The sequence below is a fragment of the Patella vulgata genome, chromosome 1, assembly GCF_932274485.2.
Source record: "Patella vulgata chromosome 1, xgPatVulg1.2, whole genome shotgun sequence".
Lineage (NCBI taxonomy): Eukaryota > Metazoa > Mollusca > Gastropoda > Patellidae > Patella > Patella vulgata.
Window position 1 is genome coordinate 11,319,416 of NC_065879.2, and position 23,659 is coordinate 11,343,074.

A 23,659-nucleotide genomic window follows, 5' to 3' on the forward strand; every position below is an offset into this window, starting at 1 on the left:
TCATCCAGTCTTTTATTTCAATGGAAAATAATGAAGGCTATATATAATACTGGAATGATCGAAAAACAACCTTGACCTTTCAATAGCCGAATTCGATTGCCAGTGTCTAGTCGCTTTTTTTTTTAAGACTTCGGTAGTTTCATTGAATAGTCATGTCATCCGAGACAAAAATGCACTGAAAAATAACAATACGAATACACCAAAACAAGAAACAGCCAGAAACACCAACAGCCATCAACGAAGAAAAGAGAATATTAGTGAGTAAGAAAAAGGACAAATATCCATCATGATCATGAAGTTTGCTTTAGCTGTCTGTTTTACTTTGCCTTTTGCAAGTCTGTATAGTTATTTATCTCTGTTCTTTCTAAAGGCTTTTACAAATTGTAATACTACTAATTGTATGCAAAATTATAGACGAATCTTTCCAAAGCCATCTCATATTATTCATATAGACATTTTTACTTTCAATTTACTTTCTAGTAGTGGTAGACTTATTCCAAATGAAAGGTTATAGCTTATTCTAGAGAGAGAGAGAGAGAGAAAAATGGGGTGTAATGTCCACTCGACACAAACAAGGTCATTTCGGGACTAACATGTTGTTCTATAATTCGCTTGCGCATAGGGCGTAGGGGTCTTTAACAGTGAGAGGAAACTGGAGTACCTGGAGAAAACCCACATGGTTGGACAGGTGACCCTACTCCTTGTCACGTACAACCGGGGAATCGAAACCACACCAGTTTCAGACTCATTGACAGAACTTAGGATGGAACGCACACATGCTAACCATTCAGCCAACCAACCTCCCTTAATAACTTATAAGTAGGTTGCAGCTCATAGATTTTCATAGTTATGACAACACTAACCCTGTTGCCGTTTCATGAAAGGGTACAGGTAGCTATAGTGATTAGTTAGCTCTAAATTTAAGTCTCCTAAACGACTCTTTGTCGAAAATATTCCCCAGTAAATTTTACTGGGTAATTTTTTATGGCTAAATAATCATGTGTCCTTCCCTGTAAATGGCTGTACATTGTATAGGAACATTTCAGTGAAAAAATAAGACCATATTAACCTCGATACAGCCAGTATGTGCAACACAACACGCTGGTAAAAACAGGCACTAGGCCTATTTGCCAAATTGCTTATTCCTCGCCATTGCAGTCTAATAATAGACCAGTGCACAAAAAAGAACATTGGTGACACAAAGACGAAACAAAATTTAGGTAACCAAGGGAAAAAAAATCATTATCGTTGCAGATGGGCAGGTGACTGTTAGTCCAGATCCATCTGCGTGTTATTCGTTCTTGACGAGGGGAGCCACGGTGGCTCAGTCAGAAAAGTGTTGTATCGCTAACCTAGAAGTCCAGTGTTCGATCCCTGCAATGGCCGAGAAAGTTCATCAGGATTTTAAGGCACGATTCTGCCTTTTCAGTGCTGCAGGACAGAGGCCTGGCAATGGACAAATTATAGTCGTTTGGATGGGAGGAAAAACCAAGGTCCCTTGTACACATTTACTTGTACATAAAAGAACCCTTGACAACTTGAATTCAATACATACATGTAAGTAGGCCATGGCGTTTTGTCGAAGCAAAATTTCCTTCATAGCTCATTGTATGGCATGCCCGTCTTCATTATAGAGTAGGAGCAGAACAGTTGGAATTTAAACCCCATTTAATTCCATTTATGCGACGATCTCTTATCAACTGATTTATAACATTTAAATAAACATAATATTTTTGGATGACAATTTGTTAACCGGTTGTTTGAAGAAGTGAAGATTTCTGTGCTAAAGTGAGTTACAATAATTAGTAAGTTCGTTTACTTTCAGCTAAGCATCTTTTGGAAAATTTGTATTTCTGTAGTATAATAGCTGTTTTAAAAATAAATAGACGGTTATATACTGTACACATGTACCATATATAATTATATAGATGTTGCACCACATCCTTAACAAACAGAAATGTTGATTCAGAGGGTGTCGGTCACAATAAATTGTATTTTGTTAGATGTTATTGAACAATTTCAATGCCTACGTGTACATAAAGTTATATGAAATGTGTATTCAAAGTGGGTTGGGTGGCTGAATGGTCTAATCTCTCTCTCTCTCTCTCTCTCTGTAATAAAGGGTTAACCATTCTTTTAAATCAATAGGATGATTTATTTATATTCTAATTATCTGTTGTACTGTTGTCATTGTTTTTGTGATCAATTAAGTCATATTGGTGTGGGAGGCAAAACAAAAATCATTAATGCTAAATAATTAATGAATAAATAATTAGTATATTTATTGAAGAAAAGCATATTGACCAAATCTTGGATATAGATCATGGGTTGTGTGCAACATTCTGTGAATATAACATCAGAAAGAAGCATTGGTTATAATGTCATGATGTAGGTTTCACGTCACAACATGTTCAGTTTTATGGTACATCATGTGAGTTTGACCAAATTGGAATGTGAGTGAAGAGTAAAGCCTACATGTAGCTCACGACCTGCTGTATGTGCTACCACAGACAGTTTATGAGGGAAATTTTAGTAAACCCATGGATGAGACTTATGCATCACTTGCCTGTGTTTGACACTGTAGAAGATCGCAGATTGGCCATAGAGACTTTTGGTCCTGCACATACAAAATTTACACCCGGTATCTTGAGCGGGGTCTGCGATGTACCAAACCCTACGATCCGTGTTTGTAAAAACACATATGACGTGTTTTGAGCTGGGCTTTAGTCAGGGTTTGTCTTTGTTAAGTATTGTTTCCTTATGTTTGTATTCAACTACAGGTGTGTGAAATGGCTCGTTAACCTGGAGGTCAGGCCTGGAAATAACGTTTTTAGATGTACCTGACGAAATGTTAGGCACTAATGAAATAGTACCTGACATTTTCAACTTAGTGCCGGACTTGTGTTAATGATATCAATAAAAAAGACAAATCGGTGCCGAACAAAATGACAGGCACCAGAGATATTGAGCCTGATAAAGCTTGAATCTGTGTCTGACATTGTCTGTGACAGATGCCTTATCTCCAGGCTTGCTGGATGTCCCGTGTTTGATCCCTATGTTGACCGAGAAAGTTCATTGGGATTTTCCGATGTGGTTCCCCCCTTGTCAGTGGTGCCAGAAGGAGGGCCTACATGTAGCAAGCAACAGCATATAGCTGTTCGGATGGGACGAAAAATGAGGTCCTGTGTACACTGGTGAAACATAACCATTTTTTAACTAAATGTAGGAAAATACACATGTTAAATATATTTCTGTCTTATTTCAGGAATTATGGTGGTTGTATACCATTCCAGTAGACATATACAGCTGTCTCCATAATCTATCACAACTTCCAGGAATCCTTTAGGATGGCCGAATCTCTACTTCAAACCAGTCTATCATCTTCTTCAAGTCTCAGTTCCACTGCTTCCTTTGACGCCAATAGTTCAAGAATGGTATCTACCGATCATATATCCGATCTACGTCTGTGGCCTATATTTAGTATTTTAGATCAGGACATGTTGTCATCTATAGATAAAGTCTGTGTGTTTGGAAGTTCTGGTAATGAAGCTGTGTTTATAACTAAAGAAGATGATGTTTATGCCATTGGATCCAATTGTAGTAGCTGTTTAGGACTAGGTATATATGTATTAACTGAATTAAACATACATTATGTAAGAGCTAAATCTGTCTATTGCAGGTCTTTCTTTGGGCCTGAAATGTTACAATGTGTATATTAACTTTTAATTAGACATTTATTAACAAAACAAGACCATAATCAAAACTTGATGGCATCAGATACTCAGGATTTTAACTAGATTAGAATGGTTCGCCATTTGAAAATTTAATTTACAAATGGGAAAGCGAGGCTAAGTCTCAAATATACCAGTTCCCTAGCTGGTTACCACAATGTACACATCTTGTCAAAACTACAAACATTGATAACTTGGTTTAGAATGATGTAATTTGAATGAAATTTTCAATATTTTTTCATTTTACATTATCTATTTTTGAGCTATTATAGCAAGAACAGTCAGCTCTTTATCTAAATCTTACAAAACCAAGATGTCCATTGAGGCCAGTATACAATACAAACGTAATATATGAATAGATATTTATAAATACATATTTAACAAGAATCTGGATAGGATATAAATATATAAACAGTGAAATGAAATGATATCAGGTTTAACGTCCTACTGGGCTAAAGAAGTCGGGGAATTAAAATAGTTGTGATAGTTGATCCTAGAAAAAAACTAATAATAAAAATCAGATGAGATGAGAATCTCAGAAATCATAATCAGATTAGGAAAAGATCACTGGTAGCATGTACATGTACATACATGTATACATGTAGCATTAGAATTTCTTTAACGGCAGTAGCAAATTGGATCAAAGTGCTTATTTGGTATTGTATATTTCATTCGTTTGTATCCCTGTTACAAATTTTCCCACAGCTAAAGACCTCTACGCGTAAGCGAATTATTGAAAAAAAAATGAACCCAATGTTAATCCCAAGATGACCTAGTTTGTGGATGTTTAGCTCTCTCTCTCTCTCTCTCTCTCTCTCTCTCTCTCTCTCTCTCTCTGGTTCAAGTTATATAAAGATTGTTTGTTGTTTTTATAGGTGATACACACAGTAGTTTTGAACCAAGGAAGATTGATGTGTTATGTAGAAAGAAGATTATAGATATAGCGTTTGGTAGTGGACCACATGTTTTAGCAGTTTCTGGAAGTAGGTTTTTGCTCTTGTTCGTCTTACACCACCCCATTTTAACAAACCACATGTAAAACTAGACTATATATAGTAGTCTTGAACAGATAAACCGGATATTTTGAATTAACGTTATCAAATACAAACACAGATAAACCAATCTGATTATAACACAGAACCTATTTCGTTTCATTTTTTTATAGTTCAAAATTTCGCTTTACTTGTCTTTACTACACGAGGATCTGGAAGAGTTGTTATCATTGACGTGTTCTGGATGGTGTTAGGGATTAGCCAATAAAACGGTCTGTTACGGCAAGCTTTAGTCGTGTTTTGCAAGGCACTGTGGGTAATCCATTAAAAACATCAATGCTGTTTGGTTAATAAAATGTCTAATGTCATAGGGTCAAAAGCCGCTCTTATGATCGCTACAACTTGTCAGATCTTCATGTAGTGTAGGACATTGGAAGTATAAAAAAACAAAACGAAATATAGATCTGTATTGTAATCAGATTGAAGATAAACAAGACAGATCTGTGTCTGACAGGTAACGGGGAGGAAATCTGAGGACCCAGAGAAAACTTGCAATGTTGACAGGTGGTCCTACTCCCTGCCATATACAAGATAGTGATCCATTGATTCAATGACAGACCTTATGGTCTAAAGCATTATACCACTTGACCATATCTAGTTATAATCTAGCTATTGTAATCTTATATTACTGTCAAAAAAAACCAAATTGGTTCTGGATTTTTTTGTAATAAAATTTTCTGTTGTTAATTTTAATTTTCTTCCTTTTATCGGTGAACCCAAAATATCTGGATTTTCAGGCCACCTATCAAAATATGCCTTAGGACCAGCAGAGCCTTAATCAAGCCTTGGCAGGACCAGGATTATTTATCTTGATATTACCATGATATTTTGTTCACTGTCAGTGTTGATAGAGAATATTCCTCAGGATTTTCCGTCCTGGTTCCCCCTTGTCAGTGGTGCAGGATGGAGGGACGAAAAGATGAGGTACCGTGTACACATTGGCATACGTGTAAAAGCACCCTTGACAGTTGGAATTTGATATAAGATTAGGCCGTAGTGCCGCTGTCCAGGCAAAATTGTTCTCATAGCACACTGCATGGCTTATGCCTGTCTTCATTAGCCCAGTTGATGCAGGAAAGTAGGACGCTATACCCCCATTTCATTTCCATGATATTTATATAATATATTTGTTGTGTATTACTACAGCTGGTGAAGTTTATAGTTGGGGACATAATGGATATTGTCAGTTGGGTAATGGTGGATCAAATCAAGGTCTCATTCCATCGTTAATAAATTCTGGTCTACAGGGGAAGAGAGTGGTACAAGTTGCTTGTGGTAGCCATCATTCTATGGCGAGAACACAAGATGGTGATGTAAGTTAGATAACTCCTACTCAACCTCATGTTACTACAGTACATGACACATTTATTTGGAAAACAACTTTAGAACTGACATCAGAACGTAATCTGTATTCCATATAATTGTGTCATATGTTATTCTTGATCAGTTACTAAATGCTGCTTAAAGGACAATTTTGGTGCCAGTCATTATCACAAATGTTGCAAATATAATTTTAACACAGAGATCATTGCTACGATAGATGTGTAATAAAGGTTTCTACAAAAGGAAGTTACGAACGCAAAAGGAAAACAAGAGTTATCCTTCTATATAACTGACTGAAGTGATAAATGATACATGGCGAATTTCTGCTCACTAATAATAATTCCTTTGGCAAACAAAAGTTGTTATATGAGACTGTGAGAGGATATCTGACAATTCAAAAAAGTAATTGAATGTCACTAGATAAGAGAACAGGAGAAAAATAGAAAAAGAGTAGGCCACAGCGCCACTGTACGGGCAAAATTTCCCTCATAGTACGTATGCTCGTCTTCATTATCCCAGCTATCGATGCCATCTGATGCTTCTGATTTTCATTAGATTTGAATCTGATCTGCCCTTCAACAGCTATTGATGATTAAACTCATAAATGGATAATCAAGACTTTGTTTATTGTTGTTACAAAGGTAACAATGGCAATCAAGGCTACAGTGTTAGAGTGAAGTAATTTGACTGAAATTTTCAGCATATTCCCGTTATATTATATATTATATAATGTATTATAGCAATAACTGTCAACTCTTTATCTGATTATCCATAATGTATGTTTAATGATTACAGGTTTATGCATGGGGACAGAATAATTGTGGTCAGGTTGGTACAGGAACTACATCCAATCAATCTACACCTAGAAAAATAACCGCAGCATTAAGTTAGTTTATTTCTATCTTATGGGGATCATATTGGTCTAGTAATTTAACATAAAAACAACAGGGGATATATTCATTGTACTCATTGTTTAAGATGTGTTAGTGCTCTGGAGACGTGGGGGGGGGGGATTGGAATTGGGTGGCCGAATGATTAGCATGTGCGCGCTGTATCATACGGTCTGTCATTGAGTCAACTGGCATGCTGTCGATTCCCCGGTTATACTTGACACGGAGTAGGATCGTCTGTCCAACCTCATGGGTTTTCTCCGGGTCCTCCAGTTTCCTCCCACTGCTAAAGACCCCTACGTGCATGTGAATTATTGAAATAAAATTGAACCATATGTTAGTCCTGAAATGACCTAGTTTGTGTCGAGTGGACGTTAAACCCCATTTCTCTCTCTCTCCATATTGATTTTAGAATAGCCTATAATATAAATGGACACAGGAAACTGGTGGCCATAGTGACAAGGATTTATTGATGGAGACTGATAAATATTAAAGTATATAATATGATATTGTTTTAACTAGGTAGACCTTGTATAGCTATATCATGTGGACAGACGTCATCTATGGCACTTATGGAAACCGGTGAAGTAAGAAATTTTCTTTAATATCTAACTTTTTTTCTTCTAATTGAATTCAGTAAAATGTGTCTCGTGGAAACAACTGAATTGATTTGTAGTGGCCCTAAAGATTTATGAACATATAGCGGACCATACAGAATTATTTCAGTGCCGTCCCAATTCTGTTAGTCACTATTACTGAGGACAAGAGTAGAATCGTGATGTGATTAAACACAACGAATATGTTTCAGCTGTCGTGATTGGTTGAGATGTTTTCTTATACAGTCAGCGCATGCATTGTAGCTGGCAATCCCCCCATCCCCACCCCCATTTCACACTATTGTTTTGTGTGGGTTATATCAGTGGACCCTAATGAAGCTCTAGTATGACAACCTGATTAAAATAGAGATCTATATTTCATTTCGTTTTTTATACTTTTGATGGCCTATACTACATGAAGATCTGGCCGGTTGTACTGGAAGGTCACGTCAGGGGATGTACAAGTGGCTTTTGACCCTATGACACCAGACATTGATTAATCAATCAGCAAGGACGGTTCATTGCATCGCACAACAAGAACTCGCCGTAACAGACCGTTTCATTGGCTAATCCCTCACTTCAACCATAACATGTCTTATATAAACAACTATTCCAGATCCTAGTGTAGTAAAGACAAGTAAAACGAAATTTTGAACTATAAAAAACAAAACGAAATAGGATCTGTGTTTTGATCAGATTGTAGTGTAATTTCCTAATTTTAAAGGTATTATGATATCAATGGACCCTAACAACAGTGTTATAGTGATGACCTTCAGTTTTGGGACTCACTATAATTCAGATTATAATTCAGCTCTAGTGTAATTTGTAATATTAAAGGTATATGGTTGGGGTTATAATGGTAATGGACAATTAGGACTAGGTAATAATGTCAATCAACCAGCTCCGTGTAAAGTGGCGATGTTAGCAGGTGTTATTATACATCAGGTATATGTTATTATTTTAGTTTTTATTTTAAAAATTATTCTATTCATTTGGCTTTAGAAATCATTTAAAGATACTTTCGCAGAAAAGTATTTATCAGGTGTTTATTTCCAATAAAAGTAGGGCATTTTTGGTATATATCAATATTAGAAATATCCAATCTTACTAGAAAAATATGGGTTCTATGAAAAGCACCCATGGAGTGCATACAGGGCAAAAAAGTAAAGGTTTCCCTAACTGGCAACCTGACGATTAGTTTTTTCCAAGCACTACGTTTTTCTTCCCACTTCTGAACACCCTTATTTGAATTTTAATAGTAATCCACGAAAGGTTTCATGTTGAGTACCAGATAAACGCCACTTTTGTATCTCTCACGCTCACGTGTCTTTTAAATTGAACTGTTGGCTTATGATATGAATTTGATGTTCTGCAGATTGTATGTGGTTACGCCCATACAATGGTTTTATCAGACGAAGGTGTGATGTACTCATGGGGAGCTAACTCTTATGGTCAACTGGGTACAGGAAATAAAGCTAATCTGGTATCTCCAGCTAAAGTTAACTCCGGCATAGAAAGGTAGGTTACTCTAGACTTACTTTGAAAGTATTGCTCTCAGGGGCATAGAAAAGATGTTATTGCTCTCAAGGGGGGGTTGGATGGCTGAATGGTTAGCGTGCGCGCTGTATCATAAAGTCTGTCATTGAGTCGACTGGCATGGTTTCGAATCCCCGGTTGTACGTGACAAGGAGTAGGGTCGCCTGTCCAACCTCGTGGGTTTTCTCCGGGTCCTCCGATTTCCTCCCACTGCTAAAGACCCCTATGCGCAAGCCGATTTTTATAAATAAAATTAAACCATATGTTAGTCCCGAAATGACCTAGTTGTGTCGAGTGGACGTTAAACCCCATTCTCTCTCTTTCTCTCTATTGCTCTTAAATTATTCAAGAACTAAGGTTGATGAGGATTAATTCGAATTAAGGCATGCAAATGGATGTGTTGTTGCGTGCGCTTCACTCTGATGGATTTTTTTTTTTTTAAACAAGCTTTATGTTAATGCATGATTAAAAAGGCTGTGTTTCCCCAAGTTTATATGACAGACATGGCATGTGCCCTTCTTCATCAGCCTGGTTGTTACAGAAAGGTATGACACTAAACACACTGTGGATCAAGATGGAGAGCCTGGCACGGAACAATGTCTAGTTCCATTCTGTTCACAGCGATCCATCTACCTCATACTTCGAGAATAAATCTCTGTCCGGAATTGCCGCTATATCCAAAAATTAAATATATTGTTTTGTTATGCGGTTCTACTCCATTTTACATCCAGCATACACACAAAGACTAAATAAACCTATTCCATTCCATTAAGTGGAAGCAGAATAAATACTTCTCAAAATTCTCAGAGTTTGCTTAGTGTATTTGACATAAATCATCGATTTAGGACTTAAAATGTTTGTCAGCTAGCTTAGTGTCTGTTCTCAAGCAGAGCTAACTGTAGACTGGCAGACTAAGTTTAGTATGCGTCTTGTCCCATGCACTTAAAAGAACCTAAGACAGATGGAATTTCGAAATAAGAGTCGTCTGTAGCATGGTTGTCCGGTCAAAATTTCCCTAATAACACACTGCATGGTGTATATCCTTCTTCATTAACCCAGTTGTTCAGGAAAGCAGGACATTAATCCCCCATATTCCGTTTATTCTTTTCCGTACGATGTCAATATTTTTTATTGTTTTAATTTTTGTACAGGGGTGGGTGGATGGCCGAATGGTTAGCATGTGCGCGCTGTATCATAAGGTCTGTCATGAGTCAACTGGCGTGGTTTTGATTCCCCGGTTGTACGTGACAAGTAGTAGGGTCGCCTGTCCAACGTCGTGGGTTTTCTCCGAGTCCTCCGGTTTCCTCCCACTGCTAAAGACCCCTAAGTGCAAGCGAATTATTGAAATAAAAAATTCAACCATGTGTTAATCCCAAAATGACCTAATTTGTGTCGAGTGGAGGTTAAACCCCATTTCTCTCTCTTTTTGTACAGATTTACTGGTATTGCTGCTAGCCATTATTCACACATATCTGCTGCTATTAGTCAGACGGGTAAAGTTTACATGTGGGGTCAATGTCGAGGTCAATCTATAACGGCACCACTAGTAACAAGATTTGTATCAACTGATGACGTATTTGCTACATTCTCAGCTCCACCTGTTAGTTGGAGAACTTATTGTGTTGGTAAGTAAATTGTAGTATGAGGTAGAATATGGGATGTAGTCATAATGGCCATAAGCCATAACAGCCAAAATTGATTTTGGTCAAAACGGTCCTTCTTTGGTCATAACAGTCAAACAATTTGGTTATAACGGTCAAAAAATTTAGTCATATCATAATGGCCAAACATTAATAATTTAATGAAAAACAATACATTTTGCCAAATATTATGCTGTTTGAATGGCATTTAGTAATTGAACACATTGAAATAAACACAACAGTTCTGTGGATAACAATTACTGTATTGTGCTTGATAACGACAAGAGAATCGTTGTTGAAACGTAGCTTTAAAGTTACAATTTCATATTTTTTAAGAAAGTCAAAACATAATTATTTCTATGTCTTTTGCTCAGTAGGTTGTCAACTCACTATTATACGATCATAGGTGTCATTCTCACACTTAAAACTCATTTACACTGGAAATAATAACACAATTACCTCCCTTGTTTTCTACTCTCCACTATGGAGTAGCTAATTTCAAACGTTTAAATTTGAAGATGAAAATTATATTTTTGCCTATTTCTCAACTGGCAATAGTGAATTATAGGATTAATAGGATTATTCTTTAACAAGGTAGGACTGTTTATACATGTAGATACCATCTATTTTAAGGCTTTATTTTAATAAATTCTAAAAATATAACTTAAATGAAATGAAATGAAATGAAATGTGGTTTTATGGCACGTCAATATAACTTAAAAATATGAAATTGCAACTTTAATGCAAATACAGTAAATGTTATCCATAGAACTGTTATGTTTATTTTATACCAAATATTACTTACCTTTGATAAAAATAACAATCATGCTTACTATAACGGGTCAACATATCTTATTCTTTATCACTGTTTGACCTTGTACCGTGTACACATTGGCGTGCACGTAAAAGATCCCTTGGCAGTTGGAATTCGATATAAGAGTAGGCCATAGCGCCGCTGCCCGGGCAAAATTTCCCTCATAGTACACTGTGTGGCATATGCCCGTCTTCATTAGCCCAGTTTTGGAGCAGAACAGTAGGACGTTAAACCCCATTTCATTTCATTTCATTTCTGCTATGACACAGGTGTTGGCGCGGGGGGGTGCGGGTGGGGTGCACAGTGTCCATGATGCCGATGTTGAGGGTCAACAAATTATAATTTATTAGCACCTTCCTAATAGAATAAAATGGCGAGGGTTGGGGTTTGTTTTTTTCAAAAATGTAAAAATGTATATTAAAGGTATATTTTGTATAATTTGTGTATAAATGTTTGTATATTTACAGAACATATTAAAGGTTGTAAATTAGCTCAGAGTGTTGCCAAATCTTTTAATGACCAGGTTTGTTGACACATTACTTCTTTTCTTTTTTATCTTTATTTTATTGACTTTCTAAAATTGAAATAGTTCAATGATATGCCTTTCAAAGATTCAAAAAATGATATGAAATGGTCCTCAAAATGAACGAGATAGTTGAAATAACGGAGCTGCTATTCTTTTCAGTCCTCAATCGCTCCTAGAAGCCAGTAATCAATAGCCTAGTTTGTGCCAGAAATTAAAGATACATTAGTTAAGAGTTTAATAAAGAGTTGGTCATTCTTGATATAACAGTTCAAAAATAGATGATAAAGATTTTATTAACACTGTAACCCAGGTATCATTGGACACCCGTTATCAAAATTAATCAGTCAGCTTTAAACTGGACACATGTACAAATTAGATGATTTTTGGTGATTTTAAAAGATTTTTACAAATTTTTAAACAATGATTTGATATTAAACGAATGTGAAAGAAATTAGTGCTGGATACACAAGATTAAACGATACCTGGGTTACAGTGTAAAGAGTTGACCATTCTTGATATAACAGTTCAAAAATAGGTGATCAGAAAAGAAAATATTGAAAATTTCAGTCAAATTACTTTATTCTTAACGAAGTTGTCTCTGTTGGAAGTTTGAACTAGAATTTAGATTATTTTAGGTTTATGTATATTTGTATAGTTGTTTAGAGTGTAGATTGTTTTAACGTTATGTATATCTTATTTCAGGTAACAAGTGATATAAAATTTGTGATAGATAATAAAGAAGTTTTTGTACATAAATGTATTTTAAAAATAAGGTAAGTTTACAATAAATTCATGCTGCATAAGTTAGGTAAACTTACGGTGTGGCAAGAGACAGTGTACCACATAAACTCTCAATTAATCAAAGCTGTTATATACTTATACATGAACTGGCTTGCAGTCTTGTTGATGTGAATAAAGCAAAAAAAAATAACAATTTCTGAAATAGTGTGCACAAAAATTTTACAGAAATGTACCACAATTTTTTTCATTTTCGTTTGGGCCTTTCAATGTCCATTTGGTCGGTACTAACATGGTTAAATTTTTAATTCAATAATATGCTTGCACGTAGGGGTCTTTAGCAGTGGGTGGAAACCGGAGAACCCGGAGAAAACCCACGAGGTTGGACAGGCGACCCGACACCTTGTCACTTTCAAGGATGGATTCGAAACCATGCCACTTGACTCAATGACCGACCTTGTTAGAAAATGTTTGTTTGTTTGTATTTATAGATGTGAACATTTCCGTTCCATGTTTCAATCCTGCTGGGATGAGGACGGAAAAGAGTAAGTTACCTTTATTTCCTTCTTATCAATGTGTTTAATTATATAGAACCTCGATCCCTGCATTGGCCGAGAAAGTTCATCCAGATTTTCCGGCGTGGTTCCCCCTTGTCAGTGTTGCAGGACGGAGGGCCTGACAAGGACAGCTGTCTAGTCATTCGGATGAGACGAAAAACCGAGGTCCCGTGTACACATTGGCGTGCACGTAAAAGATCCCTTGACAGTTGGAATTCGATATAAGAGTAGGCTGTAGTGCCGCTGTCCGGGCAAAATTTCCCTCATAGCACACTGTATGGTGTATGCCCGTCTTCATTAGCCCAGTTCGGAGCAAAACAGTAGGACGTTAAACCCCATTTCATTTCATTTCATTTATATAGAACCACGGTGGCTCAGTGGGTAAGACTTTGGCTCGCTAATCTGGAGGTCCTGTGTTCGATCCCTGTGTTGACCGAGAAAACTCACCAGAATTTTCCGGTGTAGTTCAGTGGTGCATGACGAATGGCCTGGCAAGGGATAGTGGATTGTCTTTTGGATGGAACAGAAAACCGAGGTCCTGTGTACACATTGGTGTGCACTACAAAGAACCCTTTGACAGTTGGAATTTGATATAAGAGTAGGCCTTATTTCCCTCATAGCACACTGTATGGCGTATGCCCGTCTTCATTAGCCCTGTCGGTGCAGAACAGTAGCATGTTAAACCCCATTTCATTAATAGATTATTTGATTTTATTGGAATGATGATACTCAAAAATCTCAGCAAACAGATCCGACAACTGCATCATTGTAGACTTTAAAGTGGTAATAAGCTTGTGCCATGGCAGTGGTTTGCAGAGAGGGGGGGGGGGTCCATTTTAGGGAGCATCCAATCAAAGAGTAAAATTAAAATTTATTTCTTTGAAATTATCACTGTTAATGCAAGCTGCCTTACTTAATTTGAATAAAGAGTTTTCTGAGTACTACTCAGTATTCAATAAAATGGTTTATCTATGTTCAATGTTTTTTTCAGATCTATACAAATCACACAATATTCATTTGTTGTATATAAAGCCTTTCTACAGTATTTATATACAGATACAGTTGATCTACGACCTGAAGATGCCATAGGTAACTTTTCTTCTCTAGATCTGTGTCTTTCTAATGTCACATGGCTTGTGGTACTCACATGGTCGGGGAACTAGACTTAATGAGAACGTCCATGGGAGGTTGTGGTTGTCATGTGATCAGACCCTGTGGTCAGGGAACTGAACTATCAATTAGAATGTTGGGTGGGTTGTGGTAGTCATGTGGTCAGGGAACTGGACTATCGATTAGAATGTCACGGGGTTGTGATAGTCAGGTTTGGGAACTAGACTATCGATTCAAATGTTGGCTGGGTTGTGATAGTCATGTGGTCATGGAACTGGACTATCGGGTAGAATGTCATCGGGGTTGTGATAGTCATGTGGTCATGGAACTGGACTATCGATTAGAATGTCACGGGGTTGTGATAGTCAGGTTTGGGAACTAGACTATCGATTCAAATGTTGGCTGGGTTGTGATAGTCATGTGGTCATGGAACTGGACTATCGGGTAGAATGTCTTCGGGGTTGTGATAGTCATGTGGTCATGGAACTGGACTATCGAGTAGAATGTCATGGGGGTTGTGATAGTCATGAGTCAGTGAACTGGATTGGGTTGGTTGTAGTAGTCATGTTAATGTGGCTGTAGTTTTATTGCCATTTCAGCAAATATGCCCAAAATGAGAGAGCTTGTTTAATATTTATATTTTTTTTATTAGGATTATTGGATCTTGCCAATGCTTATTGTGAACCAGCTTTAAAGAAGATGTGTGAATTGATAATCAAACAAGGAATAACCATCGAAAATGTTGCCATGTTGTACGCTGCTGCCATCAAATTTGAGGCCAAGGTTACAAGAAATCCTTTCTTATTGAATTTTAATATGGTGAAATCATGCTTGATGTTGTAAACTACGAGCCATTCTCGTATACAAGCATATTTCTATGTTCCTTATGTTACATTTCATCAAATTAATTACGCAATAGGGGATAGTTAACGTCAAATTAATTACACAGTTAAGGGGTTAAAGCTGTATCAAGCCACTGTGGGTTGTAGCCAATCTTCTGTGCTGATCTACCGTTGTGGAGAGTATATAAATAGTCATTGTCCACATCCAGCAACTCTCCTTTGGATTAAATATACTGCGTGGGCACTTCCCTGCAAAGACATGGAGTCTTATCCAAATAAGCTGGATCAAGATTATTTCGTGACTTCCTCTGGCAAGTTTCTTTGGAAACACTTCTACGATATCACTCTTGGTGGAAGTGGACGTAAAACTCCAGGAACGAACGAAGGAACGTACATCCAGCAATGACTCATGGTAACTCACACCTCAAAATGAAATGTAACTCTGTTTTAGCTGAACTCTGGAAAGATAAGTAAATGATATAACAACAACTTACATTGCTTCATTTTCTTTTTTCAGAGTCTGGAGGAATTCTGTTTCCGTTTCGCCATGAATCACCTGACAGAAGTTACCCAATCAGAAGCCTTTAACAATCTAGATGAATATGTATTGAAGGAGTTGATTCGTCGAGCTGCCCAAGCCGGTGCATTTAAATACTGAAAATCTTGTCAAAATTTTCATTGGGTCACTTAGCAATTTTAAGACAATTTACTGATATTTTATTTATTTAATCTTATTTATATGTGCAATATAACCAAACCAATTATACAAAAAAATATAAGCTTGTATACTTTATACTCAATAGAAAAGTTGTCAAACTGCAGCCAATATTTAATGTAAGTAATTATGTCAACATATCCTTTCCATAAGTAAACACGAACCTGAATGTCACTATTACCTGCAACAGGTAAATTTTGACGTTAGTAATTTTTGCCATTCTCTGTGGGTAGTCGTAACTTTCCGTCAATAGTAATTTTTGCCATTCTCTGTGGGTAGTCGTAACTTTCCGTCAATAGTAATTTTTGCCATTCTCTGTGGGTAGTCATAACTTTCCGTCAATAAACAGTCTGTGATGTCATTTTAGTCCCTGTGCTCATATTCTAGTCTATATTTCCATGACATCACAGACTTTTTATTGACGGAAAGTTACGACTACTCACGAAGAACAGCGGTAATTATTAATGTTCAAATTTACCTGTGGCAGGTAATATTGACATTCGGGTTCATGTTATACTTATGGAAAGGATATGTTGACATAATTACTTGCATTATTTAAACAAATTTGAAACTTTTCTGGTGACCTTTAATGTATTAGTTTAAGTAGCATCCAGCAAATCACAAAATCGTGATTATCGGCTGATTAATCTCTGCTACACTTGGACACAGTACCAATGTTACTTCTCATCTCTGACCGGCTCTAACTTTTTCCCAAATTTTCGTGAGGTTGAATGCTTTCTACCACAGTTGGAGAAACATGTGGCAACCCCTTGCTCAAAAGCATGGAAACCTTGAGATACACAAACTGAAAGTAGCATGCCAGTAAACATACAACTGTCCACCCTACATTTCAAACTAACCAAGCTCTTATCTCTTATCATTCCGCCTTAAGATCATGAATACTCAACAAAATCTGGCAGAAAATGTATATTCAACCCCTTTTCTTCGATTCTACAAAAAATGTCAATAAAAAAAATCACCAGGCAAAAGTTGGAAAAGGGAAACAAAGACTAAACACATCTTTGGTGCTGAAAAGTGGGAAGTTTAACCCCATTTCGTTTTTCTGCCAATGTAACTCAAGATATAGATGAACTATACATTTCCAAATCTGTTAGAATGGTGTTTAGTTGTTGAGATGGAGAGAAAAACCAAGGTATCCTTTATACCATTACCAATACATTAATGCTCTCCTGACAGTTGGAGTGGGGTTGGATGGCCAAATGGTTAGCACGTGCACGCAGCATCAAAAGATCTGTCATTGAGTCAACTGGCGTGGTTTCAATTCTCCGGTTGTACCTGACTAGGAGTATGGTCGTCTGTCCAATCTCGTGGGTTTTTTCCAGGTTCTCCGGTTTCCTCCCACTGCTAAAGACAACTTCGCACAAGGGAATTATTAAAATAAAATTGAAACATGTGTCAGTCCCTAAATGACCTGGTTTGTGTTGAATGGACGTTAAACCCCATCTCTCTCTCTCTCTCTCTCTCTCTCTCCCCCCCCCTCCCCGGACAGTTGGAAATTGAAACATAAATAGAATCTAGCCCTGCTGTTGGGACAAAATTTTCCTAATAGCACACTGTTGGTGTTGAAAAGTGGGAAATTTAGTTCCATTTCATTTTTCTGCCAACTCAATATAAATGTTCTATGCATTTTCAAATCTGATAGAATGATATTAAACAAACTGTTGTAAGTTTAGTACAAATTTACTACAGTAATTTCTATTGATTATTTGTGTTTAACAATTCAGAATGGAAATGAAAACAATACCCTATAATTGATGTTAAGTGTGGCAGTGATTAGTGAATAATCAATCGGACAATGTTTGTTACCATGGATACAGGAATATACTGTTCGGTTGATCAATACTAATTTTATTTAAAGTGATATATCCACAATGATTTTGATGATTTTATCGGCCTTGCATCAAGTGGATGATAGATTCAACATTGAATTGGTTGTTCTGAATAAATCTGTTGGTTGTTGTTTAATATAGCAATCTGATTAAAACACAGATCCTATTTCGTTTCGTTTTTTATAGTTCAAATATTTTTTTTACTTGTCTGCACAACACTTGGATCTGATGAGTTGTTATATAAGCCGCGTTCTCGTTAATGTGCGGGATTAGCCAATGAAACGGTCTGTTGCGGCGAGTTCTAGGCGTACTGTGTATGGAACTGTGGGTAAACCACTAGTAACATCAACGTTGGTTGATTAATCCATAGAAATATGGATTAATCAATATCTGACGTCATAGGGTCAAAAGCAGCTTGTATGAGAGAATGCTAGATCGGAGACAGTCCTGCACATATGACGTCATATTATGTGGATTTTGCATTAGGGTAAGGGTTAGACTTTGTCCAAGGTTAGGGTTAGTGCCAGCCCTGTTTACACCTCGAGACGTTGACGAAATCTGCAGGCCCTAACCCACAATCCACATATGACGATCTAGCGTTCTCCGCTCGCATGACCACTGACGCAACCTATCATTACAACCGGTCAGATCTTCATTTAGTGTAGGCCATCGAAAGTATAAAAAAAAAAAAACGAAACGAAATATAGATTTAATCAGATTGTTTCACACAGCTTATTGTTATCTTTTATACCGGTAATGATTAGATCTGATACAAAGTTTTTTCAATTAATTAATTAATCTAGTTATGTTTGTTTAGTTAATTTTTATGCCGATTTGTAACACTACATTGTAGTCTAAACAACTTTCGATCATCATGGGGATACTCGATTGAACGTTCCAGAATTAAATTCTCATAATTCCTAAAATGGTGTCAATAGAGTGAAAAGGAAAATTTCGGAATACAAGGCATGTGCCGACTGCATAAAAAAATATCTCAACCAATCATGACAGCTGAAACATATTTGTTTCTTAAAATATGTCGCAATTCTACTCACACCACCTCAGCTGTCGGGACTGGCAGAACTGTCACAGGGCTGAATTCAGTATCACTTGATTGGCAATTATGTCAATTCGGGACGTTCCGGACTGACAATCGACCATCCCCTACGATGTTGTCCCAGGTCTCCCAAGGAGAGTAACATTTAAGACAATTATATTCCAAATGTTTATATAACCCCTAAACCACCCAGAATCTTTCCTGTATCAGTTTCCCCCGTAATTTACAACAATACAAAGCCCTGCAAACTAATACAGACAATTTGATTAGTCAAGAAGTTTCTGCTATCTAAACGCCAACTTTTTAAGACAATGTGTCTGTATACCTCCCACTGCTTAAGATTATTGAAATAAAATTAAACCATATGTTAGTCCCGAAATGACCTAGTTTGTGTCGAGTGGACGTTAAACTCTCTCTCTCTCTCTCTCTCTCTCTCTCTCTCTCTCTCTCTCTCTCTCTGTATACTAGTGTAGACATACTGATAAGTCAAGAAGTTTCTGCAATCTGAACGCCAACTTTAAAAACAATAATTATGTAAGATATTAAGTTTCCCCATTATTCACATCAACAATACACAGCTCTGTGTTCCAAAAATAATGATTTGAAAAGTCAAGAAGTTTGTGCGATCTGATTGCTTACTTTAAAAAGCAAATAATTATGTTAGATATTAAGTTTCCCCATAATTAACATTAACAATTACACAGCTCTATAGACAATTGATGTGTCAAGCAGTTTGTGCAATATGAACTCGGGCTTTAAATACCATGTCAGATATTACCATAGTCCAACTTGAAATAAAAATTAAAAAAAACTTGATTGAGATATTAAGTTCTGTGCGGTCAGATTGCTTACTTTAAAAAGCAAATATGTTAGATATTAAGTTTCCACATACATGTAATTCACATTACCAATACATAGCTCTAGACAATTTGATTTTTCGAGCAGTTTGTGCAATATGAACTCGAACTTTAAAGACCACATAATTGATATTACCGTAGTCCAACTTGAAATAAAAATACGAAACATGATTGAAAGACACTTTAAAAAGTTAATAAATTCATGTGATCAGAACATTCGTTAATACAAAATAACCTAACAAACACATGATGCTTATCAAATTATTATAATAAATGATTATTTTATGACATATCTTATTTTAAACCACCATATTTCATGTATTTGTTCTTTATTTTTATGCTTTTCAATTTATATCATTCCAGGCCGTGAGTTCACAAAGCATTCTCAGACTAAAGTTAAGAATTTACTCAAAATTGTTCGCCTTATTTCAACTAAAATAGAGCCGTTTATAAAAGTTTTGTTGTTTTAATGTATCAAATACATCAATAAGAAACCATGTGCAAAGTTTTGTGTATCTGGATCAAAGATATTTCTCATAAACAGTGATTGAAAGTTGAGCAAATTCTTAACGTTAGTCTGGGAATGCTTTGTGAACTCACGGCCAGAACATTTTAGGTTATTTGTTATCAATGTTTTTGCTTTCATTATACCGTGCTATAATAACCCTGTAAATTATAAAGTGCTTTTGTTTTTTTTGCTCATTTGAATCATAGGATCTCATCTCATATTTAAACAAAACAAAATTTAAAATGATTCACAAGTTGTTTTAATTTCAGAATATTAAAAATACCTTTCAAAATTTTAGTCTTTTTTTTTAGGTACATGTGGTAGACTTAAAGTTGCTGATTCTGATCCTACTATTATCAGACAATGTCTAATTTGTCACGGCCTAATCCGCGGGAAAACACACTTAGATTATTTAATCTTTAAGTGGCATTTAGCGATTGGGAAACACATTAACAGAACACAGTTTTTGTGGGAAACAATCACGCGTTTTATTCTAAAAGCACGACGTTTCGACAAGTATCAAGCACAAAGACGATAAGAGGATAACGATAAGAGGATACTTGTCGAAACGTCGTGCTTTTAGAATAAAACGCGTGATTGTTTCCCATAAAAACTGTGTTCTGTTAATAGATTATTAAACTTTTAATTAAAGGGACCATCCCGATTTTAACAGAGTCTCAAAAATAAAGTCTGTGTACGTAAGAAATTTAAGTACCAAAATATAGAGGAATGGTGTATTTACCTTGACTAAAAATTTCAGCTCAAAATATTGAATCGTTTGGATGTGAACTAATATGAGTACTTTTTATCTTTGATTAAACCGTGAATATTAGATCATTGTCCGAAAAATGTAAATGACGATCATCGAATTTAAGGTGTTTTTGCCTCCCTCAAAAAAAATTCTAATGCCATAGTTTAAATTAACTGGTTGTGTTAAAATGACTTATTCCTAGATATGTAGCTTGTTTTGTGAGTAGGACTTGGATCGAAAGCTGAACTCATTTTGACTTGAAATCGTGGTACAAACATTGTTAACTCATCCGCGAATCTAGTTTCTTAGATTTTAGTTTATAAATACAATTTCATTTTTTTTTATATGGTAATGGAACCTAGAAAAAGTGAGAAATATCTGAAGTACTATTTTATCTGAAGTTTGAGTTTAGCATTTAGGTATTGTCAATTGTGATGCCTGGGTTGGTACTGTCTGGACATCGTTAAATATGATGCTGTGGGCTTAATGAAGAAATAGTCCAGTGAATGTGTATTTTTATTCAAAATTTCAAAGCTTTAAATTTTGGAACCTCTCTGAAAAGCAAACAAGTACTTTTTGTTTTTTAAATTTTTCTGCCAAGAAATAAAATGCAAAAAAATTGGAGTGGCCTTACTGCCAGTAAATTTCACCCGTTTTGCCTAAAATGAGTTATCACCATCCCTGGTCGTGATATAAGATACTGAATGAATGTGTGGAGCTGTATTTAATTTGAATATTACCACAAATGTTAATGTATATGTATATTAGAATAAGAATTATATTTAAGTCGAAGGTAGTCAGTGTTTAAGACTACTAACAGTGTCAGGCAGGGAAGGACAGAGGATGCCATGGTCCAGTTATTGCTAAATGATAAGGCCAGCTCAATTTTTTGTCAATGGTCACATGATGTAAACAGGACTAACCCTAGACCTAGCCCCAATGCTTACCCTAACCCTAACCTACGATCTCGCTAACAATCACGTGCCCTAACCTTGTTTACATCTCAGCGACCTTGACGAAAATTGATCTGGCCTTAACAAATAGATTTAGCCCCATGGTCCCGTGCATCATTTTAGGAGAGTAAAAATTGAAATTATTGCTGTTAACTTGGTCTTCCTTTCTCAAATTTCTCAGTACTAGGCAATTTACTCTAAGGGCATGCCATTGAGGAGTTGGCCCGTGAGATCTAAATATTAAGGCCAACTGCAGATTTTGTCAAGGTCGCGAGATGTAAATATGGTTACGGCACGTGATTGTTGACAGGATTGTGGATTAGGGTTAGCACTAGTACTGTTTACACCCTGTAACCTTTGACGAAATCTGCAGGTGGCCTTAATATTTAGACCTAACTTATCCTAGGCTTCACCACTGAACACAGAAGTTAATGTATTATATAGTATGTGTGCCTGTTGTTATGTATGTGAAGCTTGTTATTAAAACATTAAATGTAGTTAACAGGTGCGAGTGGTGGATTTAGTTGGGCAAGGGGGTGGGCATACCGCTCCCCCAACCCAGATTTTAACCAAAATAAAGTTATTTTAAGTTGCTGCTGTTTGTTCTGTTAATCAGTTGCCCTGACAGTTGGAAATCGGAAGTATAGCAGGTCGGTCACTGCCTGGACAAAATTTCCCTACTCATAGCACGCTATGCATAACGTATGCCCATGGTCCCATCTCCATGAACCTGATTTGTGCAGACGAATGTTGCACATACTCTTGGGCGCTAAAAGGATAAACATTTGGTGTTTGTTATAGTCATGTGGCGGAAACGCGAGTTTCATCACCCAAGCGGACAGTTATAAGGCTCAGTTGAAACCTGGGGGGGGGGGATGACCAAATGGTTAGCTTGCGCGTTGTATTAGGTCTGTCACATCCCAAACTTAGGCTGCCTATCTACAGCTAGCTCCGGCTGAGAATAGGGAAGTATGACGTAGATGGGTCGCTGCGTGCAGTATAAACAGTGTATTTTAGTTAATTGCAAATCGTCGTCTGAATCTGTTTTGTCATCTGGGGTTCCCCAAGGTTCTGTTCTTGGTCCGATTTTATTTACCCTCTATACGTCACCATTAGGAGACATTGTCAGAAAATATGGTCTCGGCTTTCATTTGTATGCCGATGATACTCAATTATATATTTCATTTACACCTAATTGTCCATCTTCTTTCAATTTATCAAAATTGCAACTTGAGAACTGTATTAGTGAAATTAGAAAATGGATGTCAAAGAACTTTCTAAAATTGAATGATGATAAAACCGAATATTTGTTATTAGGCTCAAGGCACCAATTAAGTAAATCTGCACAAGATACCCCCCCTGTTGTAATTGGTAATTGTGATATATATTTTCATCTTATTCTGCTCGTAATATTGGCGCTATCTTTGATAGTTTTATGCTTATGGGAGCTCAAGTAAATAATATTTGTAAATTGTGCTATTTTAATACTAGAAATATAGGTAAAATACGTAAATGTGTAACTGTAGAGGCCACTAAGTCACTTGTTAATTCTCTGGTCACTCTCGATTAGATAACTTTAATTCACTTTTAGTTGGTTTACCTTTAAGCTTAAA

The 23,659-nt window shown here is 36.4% G+C and overlaps 1 protein-coding gene across 1 annotated transcript; it reads left to right on the top strand.

The window, feature by feature from the left end:
• The first annotated feature begins 121 nt into the window (after positions 1–121).
• Positions 122–22,640, top strand: LOC126808638 (RCC1 and BTB domain-containing protein 1). Its single transcript, XM_050533535.2, has 15 exons — positions 122–257; positions 3,266–3,618; positions 4,607–4,714; positions 5,930–6,096; positions 6,902–6,992; positions 7,519–7,583; positions 8,430–8,537; positions 8,968–9,110; positions 10,563–10,753; positions 12,050–12,105; positions 12,811–12,881; positions 13,338–13,391; positions 14,395–14,492; positions 15,166–15,296; positions 15,873–22,640. The coding sequence occupies exons 2-15, from the start codon at positions 3,348–3,350 to the stop codon at positions 16,011–16,013; spliced, it is 1,695 nt and encodes a 564-aa protein (XP_050389492.1). The 5' UTR covers positions 122–257; positions 3,266–3,347; the 3' UTR covers positions 16,014–22,640.
• The last annotated feature ends 1,019 nt before the right edge of the window (positions 22,641–23,659 follow it).